A 17,166-nucleotide genomic window follows, 5' to 3' on the forward strand; every position below is an offset into this window, starting at 1 on the left:
CAGACTTACAAGAATTACCGACTGTGTCATTCTGTTTACAGGAATTTCTAAAACCAGCAAAGCTCATGTTTATTGATAGTAAGTTGACTGCTGCCTGGTTTCAGGGGTGAGGATGAACCACAAAGCAATGGCAGGGAACGTTGTGCTGTGTTGAAAATGTTTTCTATCTTAACTGTTATATCTTTACTGTTTTCCTTTTTGGAACAAAACTAAATTTCACTCAACCATAATTGAGTAATCTCTATATTTTTCTAACCATTTCTAATAGTTCTTTGGATACAATCTTTTGTTAACAACAAAGGTGGAATATATTCATTTCCTCATGAATTTTCTGTCTTTTTTTCTGTCCAAAAATGAGAAGAGCAATTTTGTTATCTGTCCTTTCCTTCTGCCCAGAAATGATTTAAACCTGTATTTCTTATTCTCTTCATATTTTCTTTCTTTTAATTCCTTTGTACTACAGTTTCTTCTCTATTCTCATTTGCTTTTCCTCTTAAAGTTTCTCTCTCAGAACAAATGCAGTGTTAATCCCAAAGCCACTTGTGGGACACTGGCTTCTTCTCCTCAGTTTCCACCCTAATATATTTGTTGAGGGGTAATTCAAAATCACTGGGAAACTGATTAGAGCAGATTTGAAAATAAAACTGTGGCTTGGTAACTTAGCAAAAGCATAATGGCAATGGCATCATCTTGTATGCTGATGATAACATTCTGGGCCCTTAGTTACTTTCGTTTTCTGTTTTCCCTCTGTGTGTGTTTGTGTGTGTGTGCTCACACCCATAAGTGTGACTGTGCACACATTTGTCTTTGAGAGAGACATAATAGTTTTTGTTTTTCTTTCAGTAGCCAAAGTTTAAACCATTGCTTTTTCTTTGATTCTATCGCTTTTAAGGTGATCTTTCTTAACACAGGATAATAAAGCAATAATATCCTAAAGAATGCTGTTAAATTAATTAGTATCAGCCTCTCCTACAGCTCTGGAAGGATACCAGTTCTGTACCACTCCTGGATGAATCAGCCACTTGAGCAATTTGTGTTCTGTAGTTCAGATGAGAATCCCCGTTGAGAACGTAAGAAAATATGTGTTTATTCTTCAGCTTTAAATTTTTATTTCACAACTTCCTTCCTCCTTGGCAAGCTTTTTTTTTTTTTTTTTTTTTTTCGAGAAGAAAATTGTAATAAAACAACAGTATGACTAATAGATAGTCCCTTGGTCACTTCCAGTTTGCAAAATGCTATTTAGACTTTGAGTTACTCTTCAAAAGTGGTATACCTCTAGTTTGGAGCTGTGTTGTAAATACAAGAGCAATATTTTCATATTAAAGTTAAATAAAGTTATAACTTTGAAGAGAGGTTCTGGAAGACATGACAGAAAGCTGCTAGCAGAAAATCAAAAAACTGATTAAAAGAAGCAAGGTAAGAACATTTCTGTTTGTTTAGATTGACCGTTATTTATTGAAATTGTGATGCATAACGTTAAAGCCTTTGAGAAAAGAAATATATTTTGTGGTTTCTTTTGTGAAGCTAGAAAATTCCTTGTTATAACAAGAAGATTGAGATTTGTATGTGACTGTTTTGTCCTAATAAATTCAGACTTACTTCACATTATTTGAATTACAATGGAGAAGGTTTAACCATGACTTAAAACTGCTCAAGATTTAGTTTCACTTTTACTAAGTATTTTATAAAACAAATACTTAAGAAGATGTTAGCTATGATCCAGATACTCATACAGTTCTCAGAATGCATACATAATATGAAAAATTTAGCTAATATTTCTAATATTTTTAAAGATTGCTTTATTGGATGGTGTAAAGATACTCTGGGCTTTAGGAGTACTTAACGGAAAGAATATATCCCTTTCCTACTCTTACTAAGGAATTACTAGTATTCCGATATCCATGGAGACGTCTTTACCAACCCTAAGAAGGATAAGAGAGAAAATATTCTAAAAGATACACTATGAAACAACGTGGTAGCACTGGATTTATTAAATAGCAAGTTCAGAATATGTAAGATCCAAACTACATCGCTGGGATTTCAACAGGGTTTATTTATGTCAAAATATGTGAAAGAGAAGAGGCTGAAACTAAATGCATTCAATACAACAATCTATGATTTAGGGATTTAGGGACTGTGATGAGCTTTAAGCATTTCTCATTTAACTAAATGTCAACCTACCAGTGCATGCTACCGTCAAAAAAGTTATTGCTGTGGTACAATAGAATACATACTTTATCCTTCCTCCCTTATTTTAACCAGTTTTCTAATTCTACCTAAAGTTAGATAAAAGAAGTTTAGGGGGAATGAGATCAATATTTGATGGTAGCATACAATATCATCTTAATCAAAAGTTTTAAGAATGTCTTCCAGCCACTAGTAAAACCAGTGTTATTTTTGGTTGTATAAATTTATACATTTGTATATAAATACATTATATAATACAATAATATATATCATATTACATATGAATATATTTTAAAAGTTACTGAATAATATATTCAGTATAAGATTATATATATTATATATACATATATATCTGAAATTATGAACATCGTTTTAATAGCAGTAATTTAGGGCAGTGTGATATAATTCAGTTAGTTTTTATATACATTTTAATAAATATTTTATTTGCTCCGCTTATCAATATTTTTTGGTTTTCTTCTATAGCTATCAGCTAAGAAAAATAATATTCTGTTTGATTTTAAATGCACTAGTCACTCTGCATCTTTCTTATCTTTCCTTAGAGAGCAGAATCAAACACAAAATGGTTGAGTCAGTGAAACTTTTCTATGGAGAAAACAATTGCAGTTCTTAGCTGTTTAGATTACAAATTTGAATAGATTATAAATTTAGATTATAAATTTGATTATAAATTTTAGTTACACTGTTAATTAAATCCATTGTTCTCGAACTGTCTGGGGAAGTGTTCTTTTATGCATAGCCTCATCAAACGTTAAGAAGGCTCAGCAACTTTGAAATTCAGTTTCAATATCAGCTTCATCGTGGGAGATCACAATTTTTTAACTTTTTGAAAGGCAGCTATGCTAACCACATTCTACCAATGCCACTATTTTTTTTTTTTTTGATAACTCATGTAAATAATTACAGCCTTCTAAGTAAGTATTGAGAATTCAGTAACAATGAAAAGATTCTGGGAAATGAAAAGTGAAAACAACTTACAGTGAGTGTAAAAAGCTAGATTTCAGGGCTCAGGAAATAGATTAAGTAGATAATGAACACATAGATTTAAATTTGTACCTACATATTCAGAAGTGCAATAAATGTTGAATTCATTAGTTATTTAAATAAAATTAAATGTTACTTCAAGTCTCTATCCCACTGAATGGACAGGACGGGTCACTTACTTTCTGTCATTTGGTGGTATTGAGAGTGAGAGATTTCTTCCAAGGTTATATGAAGTTTCCCAGGTTTTATAAGACATCGAAGTGTTATAATGGTCTCCATTCATCAGTCTCCACTGATTACGTCTGAGAAGACCACGTTCCAATATAAATTATCTCTTCGTGCCTAGTTCTCCTATTTTGTGCTGCACTCATAACAAAAGCCACACTGGTTTGCTTTGTTTTGTTTTGTTTTGTTTTGTTTTGTTTTGTTTTTGCCACATTTAAAGTACAATCATCTTTTTTGAAGCTGGGGTCATCTGTACATAAGATCTACCATCTCTGTATACACCACCAAGTCCTTATACTCTAATACCTTGCCAACTTTGCAATTGAAAGGCCTCCTATTTTCCCCGCATCTGCAAATTGTCATTTCTCATATTGTCAGGATGTGCATTGCCCTTCTACTTACCTGTTAGCTCGGAGTTATTTCCTCTGTTTTAAATCCCTTCGCAATTCTCAGAAACATTACTTCAATAAGCTAGATTTTTTTAAATTGAAAAGGCCGTTGATTTAAGTAGCTTAGGGTTTTCTTTTCAATAGTCATTATGAAAGAAAGAATATCAAAATGGTCTGACTACCTCCTTCAAATAACGGATATGAAACTGACTCAAAAAATACTTCTACTTGCTGCAAATGTAAATAAACTTTACACTCTTAACACACACAAAATTATTAAAATATTTAAAAATAGTACAACTATAACACAAGAAAAAAATAATAGCAAAAGTTACCTTTTATTTACTTCCTGTTGTAACTATACTTTCTAAAAACACAACACACATATGCTCTTTAATTTAAAAAAAAATAGAAGTGATACTAGTTAATGGATGAAGAGATATAGGATCAAATGAGGGTAAGAAAATACAGTTACATGGCACAAAGGTTTGATCAAGATTTTGAAATCATGATATCTCTATCTTTTTACATTATGCCAATTCACGGGGAGAAAAACAGAATGACATACTGACATATTTACTTGATTCATGGCATGGAAAAGGGAGAAAGAACTTCCTGTCTTTTTGATACCTGAGGTTTAAAGAAAATTAATAAATAATTCACGATATTAATAAGGTTATATATGAAAGATAAGAAACCTCATCAGAAGGAGCTTGGACTGACGTTCTGAACTGAGGCATGTACAATCTCAAAAAGGATGACCATCATCCTGACATGACTATACAGTCATATATATATATACACACACATATATACACATATAAATTATATAAATTTATATGTATATATAATATATGCAATCATATATATAAATCATATATATACATATATACACACATCTAAATTACTGCTATTAAAATGATGTTCATAAATTCAGATATATATGTATGTATAATATACATATGCTGTAATCCCAGCACTTTGGGAGGCTGAGGCAGGCGGATCACGAGGGCAGGAGATGGAGACCATCCTGGCTAACACAGTGAAACCCCGTCTCTACCAAAAATATAAAAAATTTGGTGGGCGCCTGTAATCCCAGCTACTCGGGAGGCTGAGGCAGGAGAATGACGTAAACCCGGGGGGCGGAGCTTGCAGTGAGCCGAGATCGCGCCCCTGCACTCCAGCCTGGGCGACAGAGCGAGACTCCATCTCAAGAAAAAAAAAAAGAGATAACAACTTACATTACAAAGAAAAGAACAGCAACAAAGGACAAAAACACTTTTACTCCACCCTCACACATTTTTAATTTAGTTGTCCCAATTTACATATTTTTTTGCCTACCTCTTAAATGGTTTCTGTAGCTGTCATTGTTTTTGATAGATTTGTCTTCTGGTCTTCATACTAGAGATGTGAGAAGATTGTGTACCACAATTACAGTATTAGAGTATTCTGGGTTTGTCCATTCATTTAATTTTATCAACTGTTTTCTATTCATGTGTTTTTTTACCTTTAGGCTGAAGAACTCCCTTTAACATTTCTTAATAGACATGTCTGGTGGTGGTGAATTGTCTCAGTATTTTGTTTGTCTGGGAAACACTGTCTCTTCTTCATATTTGAAGGTTAGCTTTGCAGGATACAGTATTCTTAGATGGCAGAGGTTTTTGTTTTGTTTTGTTTTCTGTTTGTTTGTTTTTTAGCACTTAAAAAATGTCATCTCTGTTCCTCCTGGCCTGTGTGGTTTCCACTGAGACGTCTATTGTCAGATAAATTGGAGCTCCTTTAAATGTTATTTGCTTGTCTTCTGTTGCTGATTTTAGGATCCTCTCTTTTTCCTTGACCTTTGAGAGTTTGATTATTCTATGCCTAGAGATAGTCTTGTTAGAGTCGGAATCTGTTTGGTGTTTTCTGACCTTTATCTACCTGAATCTTTATCTCTTTCTCAAGCTTTGTAATGCTTTCTGCTATTATTTCTTTGAATAGGCTTTATACCCTTTGCTCTAGCTTAACTCTCTCTTGAACACCAACAATTCTTAGATGTGGTCTTTTGCATAATTTTCTATAACATGTAGGCATTCTTCATTCATTTTTATTCATTTTTATTCTTTTTTTCTCCTTTCCTTTTGTATTTTCGAAAGCCCATCTTCATGCTCACTGATTATTTCTTCTTCTTGATCCATTCTCCTTTGAGAGCCTCTAGTAAAATTTTCAGTTCAGCAAACATATGTTTCAGTTCCAATATCACTTTTTGATCTTCAAAAATTATTTCAATCCCTTTGTTAAATTTCTCTGATAAATCTCTGAATTGTTTTTTGTGTTATTTTAGAGACCAGTGAGTTTTCTTAAAATTACTATTTTCAATGCTTGGTACAAGTGCTCTCATATTGCCGTTTCATTAAGGTCTGTCTCTGGTTCCAACTTTGTCCATTTGGGGATATCACAGTTCCCTGTTTGCTCTTGCTTCTTATGGATATTCATCTATGTCTTTGTGTTGAATGATTCCATATGGCTTGTTGTGGTTTATATTGAGTATGTTTGCTTAAATATTCTTTGTAATTTGCCTGTTGATTTTTTTGGAGAGGGGCTAGGTTTCTGCCTCCTTGTTAAGACTACATGGTGCCTTAACCCAGGTTTGCCTTGGTTCTAGTAAACAATTAGAGTGCCACCCATACCAAATGGGGGAGCTTCCAAAAGGGATAACCCAGTAGTGTGGGAAAACTGACTAGGAGTTCCAGCCCAAGGGACCTATGCAACGAATCTCCTATAGCATGATGCTGCTCCACGGTCACTATAAGTTGGCATCCCCTTTGGCCAAGTAACAGAGCAGAGTTTCTGGTACTGGGGATGGTAGTCCTGCCTCCCCACTTTGTCTCTGCCTGTCCTCGTTCAGGCACCCCTGATGCTTCCCAGATGTTTTTTTTTTTTTTTTTTTTTTTTTTTTTGAGACAGAGAGTCTCGCTCTGTCGCCCAGGCTGGAGTGCAGTGGCGCGATCTCGGCTTTCTGCAAGCTCCGCCTCCCGGGTTTACGCCATTCTCCTGCCTCAGCCTCCCAAGTTGCTGGAATTACAGGCGCCGGCCACCTCGCCAGGCTAGTTTTTCGTATTTTTTAGTAGAGACGGCGTTTCACCGTGTTAGCCAGGATGGTCTCGATCTCCTGACCTCCTGATCCACCCATCTCAGCCTCCCAAAGTGCTGGGATTATAGGCTTCAGCCACCGCGCCCGGCCTGCTTCCCAAATGTTAAGGCAGGGGCAAGTTTCCTGCCGGGGAATTCAAGCTGGTGGGGAAGCTGGTTATCCATCTTGATCTCACTTTTTCCAGTATAGAAATGATGTTTCCATGCCCTTGGGTACCAGGAAGATTGCCGGGAAAGGCCTCATGGATGTGGAACTCTAATTCTATTATCGGTATGGAGTTTTTTGTTGATTTTTCACTTTTCTGTGGCTGCAGAAATTGTCTTCTCACATTTGAGTTCTGGGGCATTGCTGGTGATAATCACAGCACTAATGTTTTGTTGTTGTTTTCTGTGGGAGACATTAAAGCCAACTTACTTTTATGCCATCATTTTGGAGCCAGAAGTCTCCTAAATGTCTTTATTTTTATTTTTCAGGTATGATGACCAAACATAAAAAGTGTTTTATAGTTGGTGCTGCTTTAATAATAATAACTAATATTTTTACTGTATGTGTAGGTAAGTTACATCCTTTATTTTATTTTTCATGACTTTCTATGTATGATCCTATTCCTTTCTGTCTCAGTCATGATCTTTTCTCAGTATCTCATTATCTTCCCATTATACATGATAACATTTATTTGGTACAAATGAATAAATTTTATTAATTACATGACCTATGTAAGGCATCAGAGATACCAAAATTATTGTAGTAAAATTATTCACCCTGATAATCTCACTTCTATTCAACACTTTCTTGCCTATGTTAATCACTATGTTGACTTCTATTGTTATAGGTTAGTTTCGTCTATTAAAAAATTTTGTACAAATACAATCAAATGTAAATACATATAAAATACAATATGCAATTTGCATGTATCATAAATACAATCATGAATTTGTATGTATCTTTGTATCTTTTTCCTTTTATTCAACATTATGCTCGTGCGATTTTTCAATAATAGGTAGCAGAAGTTCATTAACTCACTATTATAGAAAAAGGTTGAATTTTTTTAATGAAAAGACCCAGATGTAAATATTTTATGCTTTTTTGGCCTTACGGTCTCTGCTGCAACTACTTAATTCTTCATAGAAACACAGCCATAGAAAATGCATAGACATTGACCATGACTGTGTATCAATAAAATTGAACATGAAAATGTAAATATTATAAAATTTTATATGTCACAAAATGTGTTCCTTTTTAATTATTTTGATTACTTTCTTTCTTTTTAAAATGTAAAAGTTATTTTTACCTGGTGGTTGTACAAAAACAGAAGGTGAACTGAGTTGGCCTCAGGCTGTATTAGCAGATGTTTCGTGTAGTGCATTCACTGCTATGTATCACTTTTGATGAACATTTGGATTGTGTTACATTTTGACTATTGCAAACTGGGTGGTTTTGAACAACTGCATAATTTTATATTTTTTGTCTTTTAATGAATACTGGAAATAACTTGAGATATACTTATAAGAAGAATTATTAAGCACAAAATATGCATAGATTAACTTAAGTGTATTTTACCAAAAATAGTAGATAATCTCAGCAGAAGTTGCCAGTTGCTCCATGCCATGTCAATGCTTTATTGTTGGTTTTATCAGTTTTTACCATTCCAACGAGTGCATGTTGTTACTCGATTTTGGCTTTAATTGACGTCTTTCTGATGATCAGTACGGTTCAGTACCTTCATAACTGCTGTTTATTTAGGTGTAATATTTTGTGACTGGAATGTTTCAGTACTTTCCCTATATTGTAGTGAGTTAGCTGTCTTTTTCTGCTTGGTTCATAAGAGTTGTTCAAAATTCTAGATGAGACTCTGTAGTTTATAGGTATTGCAAATATCTTCTTTAACTATGAAGCTGAAGTTTACCCTCTGTATCATGTCTTTCAATCAACAGAGCTTCTGAATTTTAAAGTAGTGTAGTTATGTTTTTCCCTATTGTCACTACATTTTTCATCCTATGAAATTCACTTTACTTCAAAGACATAAAAATATTTTTGTAAGGTTTCTATTTTCCGTTCACTTTCCAAAACATAATCCTCTTGAAATTTATTTTTATAAATATTAGAAGATAGATATTAGGATGCATTATTTCCCATTTAGTTAAACTTTCAACCTGAAACAACTTATTAAAAAGACTATACTTTCCCTATTTAACTGCAATTGGTCTTTGTCATCAATCAGCTGTGTAGGTGAAGGTCATTTTTGCTAAAATTTTATTATATTAACTTACTCTATTTTATCTATCTTTGTGTCTATATCATTCTGTGTTAACACTGTCAGTTTATAATAAGTCTTGATGTTTGGTTGTTTAAATGTTTGAAAGTTTTATTTTTATTCTTCAAGTTTACCTGGAGCATTTTAGATCCTTTAAACTCCCATATAAATTATCTATAATTTTGATTGAGATTGCATTAAACTATAGTTAATTTTCATGGAGCCATTATCTTAATATTGAGCCATACATTAAAAATATTAATTTGGTGTTCTATAATTTCTGCCAGCAATTTTTATAGCTTTCATAATAGATTTCACACACATCTTTTAATTTATTTTTTAAAGACTCGATGCTCTATAATGCAATTGTAAGTAACATAGAAGTATTTTCATTAACCTTATTTTCCTATTTAGTCTGTTGCTGGCCTATAAAAATTATCTCTATATATTTAATATATACCTATATAAGCCTCATATAGCAAATTTGCTATAGTTAACTATTCATTTTCATAAATTTTCTTCAGTTTCTTTTGTGGGTTCTATGTAAAAATTTACATTATCTGAAAATAATAATTGTTTTACCTATTCTGTTGGAAACCTTATGCCTTTTTTATTCATTGTATTCTCTTATTTTACTGGTTATAACTTCAAGTACAAGGTTGAGTGTAAGTAGTGACAGCTTACATGTTTGTCTCATTCTTAAATCAATAAAGAGGTTTTTAATATTTCCCAATTAAGTAGTAGCATTTGTAGATATTCTTAATCAGATTAAAGGTGTTGTATTTACTTCCCTTTAATTTAATTTAAAATGTCAAATGCTTTATCTTGATCTATTGAGATACTTTCTTTTCTCTGCTAATATGTAGAACTACACAGAATTTGTAATATTAAGATAATCTTCAATTTCTGTGATAGATTCAACTTGATCATAACCTATTAACCTTTTAACATTCTTCAATTAAACTGAATAGTATTTTGTTTAAGATGTATGTACATACATCTTATGTCTTCATAAGAGATCGACCTATAATTTCTCTTTCTTTCAATACTATTGTCAGGTATTGATGTCATTGTGATGGCTTCTAAAATTTGATTGGAAAGTATTCCCTCCTATCCTATTTTCTGAAAGAGTGTGTATAACGTTGCTGTTATGCCTTTCCTAAATGATTAGAAGTATTTCTAACTGAAGCCATCTGGACAGGGAGATTTCTTTTTGTGCAATTTTTTAAAATTAAAGATGCAATTTTTAACTAGATATAGTATTATTTAGAAATATTGCTTTTATCTTGTCAGTTGTGTTAAATTGTGTTCTTCTAGAAATTTCTCTACTTTTTCATTCTTTGTGTTGCTAATTTGTGTTTTTATCTCTCACTTTTACATTTTTTAAAATCAGTTTTCATAGTGGTCAATCTTGTTTTAGAGTATTCAATAAAAGTCATCTTATGACTTTAAACTTTTCTTCTATTTGGCATTAATTCTTTATTCAATTGATTTCTGTTCTTTTTGTTTTTTAAATTGTGTCTTTCTACTTTGGTTTTAATTTATCACTATTATTAACTTTGTAAGGTAAGATAATTACCTTTTCAAAAAGTCTTTCATCATTTCTAAAACATAATCTGAAGCCAATGAATTTTCCTGTAAGCTTTAAGGGAGTTGCTGTGTCCCACAAGTTTAGTTGAATCCCAGAAGTTTGGATGCTACTGTGTTTTGAGATCATTGAAGATACACAGGATTTTGATGTAGAAGATTATGGTCACAGCAAAATTTGTATATCTAACATATAACAGGTTGAAAAAATTTCATGTCTTGTCACGTTAGGTCAAATGACAGTAGTTTAGGATTTATTAGGACATTTATATTCCTTTCAACTTCAACTTCAGTGATATATCTTCCTGGAGGCACCAGAATTATTCTACATGTAAAGGTCATCCTTACCATTTCTGGGGTAAATGAAATATAATGAAATCATAGCATGATCTAAGGGTAAGGCAAACACTAATTTATATTAGTATATGAGAGAGATATATACACATATGTGTATATGTATATATATACCCTTATATGTACACATACCTATATACATATATATACACACGGTGTATGTATATAAAATTTTATCTTCTATAGACTCTTGGCACCAGATGACTATAGGTGATAATTTAATTATTTTGCCACTGTGCTCCACTGCCATCAGCATTCTATTTATAACTGGTAGTTGGATCGATGCCTTTAAAGTGAATTATGTTTAAAAAGTAACACCATATCTCATCCTCAAGGTTCTGTTTCCTTAGAATTATGTTTGGTACCAAAAACTGATTCAGTCTGGGTGTGTTCCAAAATACAAACACATATTATGAGGATAAGGCTTTACTATAGAAATTAGGGATAATGTGAATGTGGGAACATCTAGAAGTGATACATGGCTGAAGGCTGGGGCTGTGCTACAAGCTGGATGAGAAATGGTCACTAAGAATATTGGCATAACACACTAACACATTTGGAGGAACGTCTAAGAAGCTAAGATATCTAGCTGCCAAGACTGCAACAGGGCAACACATGGAAAGACCTGTGAAGTTCCTATGCTCATGGTCTCCAGGAATTATACCTTCTGCTTTACTTTCACCTTCCAAATCCCCTGTGAGTTCCATTCATTGGATAACCCAGAGCTATACAGTGATGGTGATTCTTAGCTGACAACGAGTGGTCCAACTTATTTTGTATTTTACTTTATTATTTTTGTTGCTTCTTTGTAGATTAAATCATGTATTTAGATTCATTGGTGACTAATACAAATTATTACTTGGATTACTCTTAGTTAATGCTTGGACTTCCTTTTATTTCATTTACCCAGAAATGGTGAGGGTAAGTTACACAAGTAGAATAATTCTGGTGGCTCCTGGAAGACCTGTATATCACTGAAGTTGAAGTTGAAAGAAATATAAATGCCCTGATAAATCTTAAACTACTGTCATTTGACCTGACATGACAAAGATATAAATTTTTTTCCAACCTATCATATAATAGATATACAAATTTCGTAGTGACCATAATCTTTTACATCAAAAACCTGTGTGCAGTGATCTCAAAACATATTTTCAGTAGCTTATTATTCTATATGGCCCGTAAGATATGTATTTGTCTCTTTTCCAGTTAAACTAACTCAAGATTCTCAGAGTTTTTGCCCATATGGTTGGATTGGTTTCCAAAACAAATGCTATTATTTTTCTAAAGAAGAAGGAGACTGGAATTCAAGTAAATACAACTGTTCCATTCAACATGCTGACCTAACTATAATTGACAACACAGAAGAAATGGTAAGTAATTTAATATACATTCTTTGTGAATTTTCTTGAGTCAGAACATTAGAAATATTCAAATACCATCATAGTCTTGAAGTCTTTTCACTCATGCCTATCTATGCAGAATATTGAAGGTGTTCAGAATATGCCATGTGACACAAAGGTGAAATACCTAGTGATGCTTTGTTTGAAGAATGTAAGACTAACATCAAGTAGTAGACTTAATATCTATCTTTATATTTTAAAGAGTGTACACAGAAGAGCTTCATAATGTTTGAAAACGTTTTAAGAGCCAGTACTCCCCCAAGAAAGGAGAATTGTCAGAGAAAGGAGGGGATTCTCCATTCTACCTCCTGAGAGAAACTTTCCTCTGACTTCTCCATTTTGTTTTGCTGTCTGTCTCTGAGGTCCCATGGCAGCTCCCGTTAGAACACTCTCTACCAGTAATGCAATAGAGAGGAAAATCAAAATTTCTGCCTAGACCAGAGTATAAGTTTTCAGTGAGCAGATACCATGTCTTCTCTGAAATTTTATCCTTAGCATTATTGTGCAAAGCAGGTACAAATGAAAAGTCTAACGGATCCTTGTTGAATAAATTTTGATTTACATGACAAAATCTCTATGAGTAAAGAGGCTCTCCAAGAACTTTAACAAGGGATTGAAAAATTGCACCTCTGCATTCGTGAAATTTGTTCTTTCCCCTAGTCATTTATATTGTAAACATACATGTTTACTTACCTTTGTTTGGTCTCTTTAAGAATGAAAAGAAAATATAAGAGGTAATATGACTTGATTAAAAATATTTTTTGCAAATAATTTGCTATTGAGAAGTGTTTCAATGAAAAGCAGAATAGCACAACAGTCGACATTGTTAAAAGACAATTGTGGTGAACCCTCTGTGGTGAAGAAAGTTTATTTATGCAATCTGCCTGAAGATTGGTTCAAATTTAAATGCATGTGAATCAGGCAGAGCCAATTTATAGGTCAGTGAAAGGAAACAAAACTATTTTGCAAGAAACAAAAGGTAATAAAATGTTGAAAGCTAGATGAATTAGGAGTAGATATTGCAAATCAAGAATTAAGGTGCAAGCTTAACATCATAGGAAGGGCTTCTGTGGTCAATAATGTCACTGCTGAATTTTGCAGGAGTATTGAGAAATACTCTGACTGTTCCTTACAGTTCCTCTTGGTGGAAAGAAAGCTAAACTAGCAGTGAGATGGAAAAATAATGAGTGTTAATAAAATGAAAGATGAAGAAATGTAAAGACAATCAATATTAAAGTAAATATATCCACTGTAGGAATATTGTCTGCAAAGATTGACTAAATAAATAGTGAGGATCATGGAATGTGAAGACCAGAAGTATATAAAAATAATTAGTTTTGAACTTAAGAGAAATCTTCAAATCTATCAAGGAAGAATGCTTGTGCTGTCTGGATGAAGAAAAAACACTGATCATAACATATCCTGATATATTTTGAAGATCATGGATGACCATATGTACTACATACACTGGCAAAATTTAAGTGACAAACAGAATGAAGTAAAGCTGTCTGTGGAGTGGAGAAGACATTTGCATCAGAATTTTAATAGATGATTTAAAATAGTTTAATTTAAATGTGAACTTTAATTACAAAATAATATGAGATAAAGTTTGTCTTACAAAATATTTTTATATCTATTTCCACCTATTTAGAATTATTGCACTTCTAACAAGGGGCTAAAACGGGGCAAGCTTTTATTGAGCAAATAATGTTAACATTTTTCATAGAGCAGGACTAGGAAACACATCTCCCAGTTCTCTGTCACCAAGACCAGTCAAGCTCTCGCCTGAAGCCTTTCCTGAAGTTCTTTCCTGAGTCTAGACTATGAATTACCCTCTTCTCCTTGGCCATCTGCATTTACACGTAATATTCTACTCTTGCCTTAGAGCACATCCTGTGTCAAAGTTTCCCTTAAAAACTCATATGTTTTTTTCTGTAAGTTCCAATTCCACATTGTATTTATCACACTCATAGCTTCTCCATATCTAGTAGAATATTTTCTAACATTATGTTTACGTTACTTTCCTGTAAATGAAGGCCTTTGAATGTAGGACGGCGTTTTTATTAATCTGTTTATTTGTAAAGCCAAAACTTAGCCCAACGAATTTTTTTTCTAGTTTACACAATGCTGTGAAGATAGTGTATTAAAATGTCAAAAGTTACAGGTGTAACTTTTGTAAAGGTGGGGTAGATAGGATTTGACCATAGCGTTGTGATCTGGCCTAACTCCTTTATATTTATCTTAAATTGAAAAGTAGAGTGATGCAGTGTGAAGCTTATAGTATCCAAGCTGTTTAGTAGCAGAGTAGCCTCCAGGACTTTAATATAACTCTATGATTAAAGAAAAAGGTAGAGGGTTAAGCAAGGGCGAGGTAAGTTAAACAATGCATCAGCAGGAGAAATGTCAGGAAAAAAGCATTGTATTTATTTCTGAATTACGTATTTGGAAATTTAAATGTTTAGCAGAAAAATAAAATTTGATAATTAGGTTCTAAAGAAACTGGATATATGAGGATGTGTGTGTGTGTGTGTATTTACATGTGTAGTTTGGGGAGATAAACTGAAGTAAAACATAACACTAAAATGAAGCTACTACTATTTACTGGGAAGTGGACAAATAGTATAATAAATATCTGGTAATTGGAAACGCCGTGCAAGAGCTCAATTTCAAACTTGGCTTTCTAGGAGCTTACAGTTTGAAAACTGTGAAGGAATAGATTTTCAAATTGAACATTTATCAATTTGGAATCATATCTAAAGAAAATGTGTCTAACATACTTGTTTCACAAAGAAAACTGAAGGTCATAGGAAAAATAAAGTACTTTCTAAAAACTCCATGGCTATTTTCTAGTGAAGCCAGGAGTTGAATAATTGTTGCCTTGCACTTCACAACCTACAGAACAAGAGGTACACAGTAGGTCGTCGTAAAAATTGGCGTGTATGGTTTTGAAATTAACTTTGTCTCTAAAGAATTTTCTTAGGCGATACAAATGCAGTTCTGATCACTGGATTGGTCTGAAGATGGCAAAAAATCGAACAGGACAATGGGTAGATGGAGCTATATTTACCAAATCGTGAGTTTATTTTTTTCCGGGATCACTTAAATTTAGATAGTGCAGCCTTCTCTAGGACTTATGCTTTAGCTAAAATTCTCCAGAGCCCAAGATTTTTGCACATGTTAGAAAGATGGAGGGGAGATTGAATATATATTGAGATTCATTCAAGGAGGCAACCATGAAGGTTGGAAATTAAGATATAAGGGAACAGATCTCCTAGTTGGCTATTTTGGAAATAAAGACCTGAGATTCATACACACAACTCCCCCCACCCCAATTGAAACTTTCATCTGATAATAAACTATCTTGTCCAATTATATGACTCTTCTTTAAATTTTTTGTTGCCTATTTTCTGATGTCTTTTACAGTTCAATTTCAATTTGATGTTCAATTTAATCTGATTTTATTTGCAATTTCACTATTATGCGATTTGTCATGGGCTTCATATCTTTAGCATTATAATTTGGAAAATGTGTGTACACATCCCAAATGGTGACTCTAAGTCACTTAGCCACTTAGTTTATGTTAGAGTTTCTCAATAGAAACACTACTGATATTTTGTACTGAATACTTCTCTGTCGTGGAAAGGGGGCACTTTTCTTTGTGCGTTGTAGGGCATTGGCAGCATCCCTGGATATACTGTCCACCCTGCTTGACTTCTGCCTCTGCTTGTGACAATAAAAAACATCTCCAAATATTGTCAAGTGTCCCTTGGTTTGGAACCAAAATCACCCCTAATTGAAAACCATCGGTTTATGTGAACTGGTAGCTCCACTGATTACATGTAACCAACCTAATGCCAGTTTAACATGTACAAATTCTTGGAAAAGAAACTCTTTTGATCCAAATTAGTATAGGTATTTCAACACTAGCAAGAGAGAACTGTGTGACAGCATACCTTTCAGCACTTTAGATAAGTAGAATTTTTGTTTAAAGGTGTCGGTGGGCAAGGAAGAAATCACATGACTCCATAATGGTTAACCCCTTTGTTGCAGGTTTGGCATGAGAGGGAGTGAAGGATGTGCCTACCTCAGTGATGATGGTGCAGCAACAGCTAGATGTTACACAGAAAGGAAATGGATTTGCAGGAAAAAAATACACTAAGTTAATGTCTCTGATAATGTGAAGAACAGAAAATAACATTATTAAGTGTAAACCAAACAAAGCATTTTTTTAATTAAACAAAGGTGAAGTTTTGTAACTGTCTGGTTAATTCATGCTTATGCGTCATGCTACACATAAAAGCCACTCCAAAGATTGGCAAAAAATGGTTACAGGTATTCTGCTGAGTTAGTTTCTTTCTTTCTTTCTTTCTTTCTTTCTTTCTTTCTTTCTTTCTTTCTTTCTTTCTTTCTTTCTTTCTTTCTTTCNCTTTCTTTCTTTCTTTCTTTCTTTCTTTCTTTCTTTCTTTCTTTCTTTCTTTCTTTCCTTTTCCTTCCTTCCTTCCTTCCTTCCTTCCTTCCTTCCTTCCTTCCTTCCTTCCTTCCTTCCTTCCTTCCTTCCTTTCTCTCTCTCTCTCTCTTTCTTTCTCTCTCTCTCTCTCTTTCTTTCTTTCTTTTTCTTTTTTTTTTTAAGCT

General features: G+C 33.3%; 1 protein-coding gene across 1 annotated transcript; it reads left to right on the plus strand.

Annotated features, from left to right (window-relative positions):
* Positions 1 to 16,790, plus strand: CLEC2B (C-type lectin domain family 2 member B). Its single transcript, XM_025402105.1, has 5 exons — positions 1 to 1,416; positions 7,410 to 7,490; positions 12,341 to 12,504; positions 15,504 to 15,607; positions 16,585 to 16,790. The coding sequence occupies exons 2-5, from the start codon at positions 7,412 to 7,414 to the stop codon at positions 16,691 to 16,693; spliced, it is 456 nt and encodes a 151-aa protein (XP_025257890.1). The 5' UTR covers positions 1 to 1,416; positions 7,410 to 7,411; the 3' UTR covers positions 16,694 to 16,790.
* The last annotated feature ends 376 nt before the right edge of the window (positions 16,791 to 17,166 follow it).

This window comes from Theropithecus gelada, chromosome 11 (genome assembly GCF_003255815.1).
Source record: "Theropithecus gelada isolate Dixy chromosome 11, Tgel_1.0, whole genome shotgun sequence".
Lineage (NCBI taxonomy): Eukaryota > Metazoa > Chordata > Mammalia > Primates > Cercopithecidae > Theropithecus > Theropithecus gelada.

What these genes read in the sequence shown, in the direction of transcription:
- CLEC2B (XM_025402105.1), top strand. Translation starts at nt 7,412, where the DNA reads ATGATGACCAAACATAAAAAGTGTTTTATAGTTGGTGCTGCTTTAATA. An exon ending in TATTTTTACTGTATGTGTAG is followed by an intron (nt 7,491 to 12,340) that starts GTAAGTTACATC and finishes TCTCTTTTCCAG; the next exon opens with TTAAACTAACTCAAGATTCT. An exon ending in GGAGCTATATTTACCAAATC is followed by an intron (nt 15,608 to 16,584) that starts GTGAGTTTATTT and finishes CCTTTGTTGCAG; the next exon opens with GTTTGGCATGAGAGGGAGTG.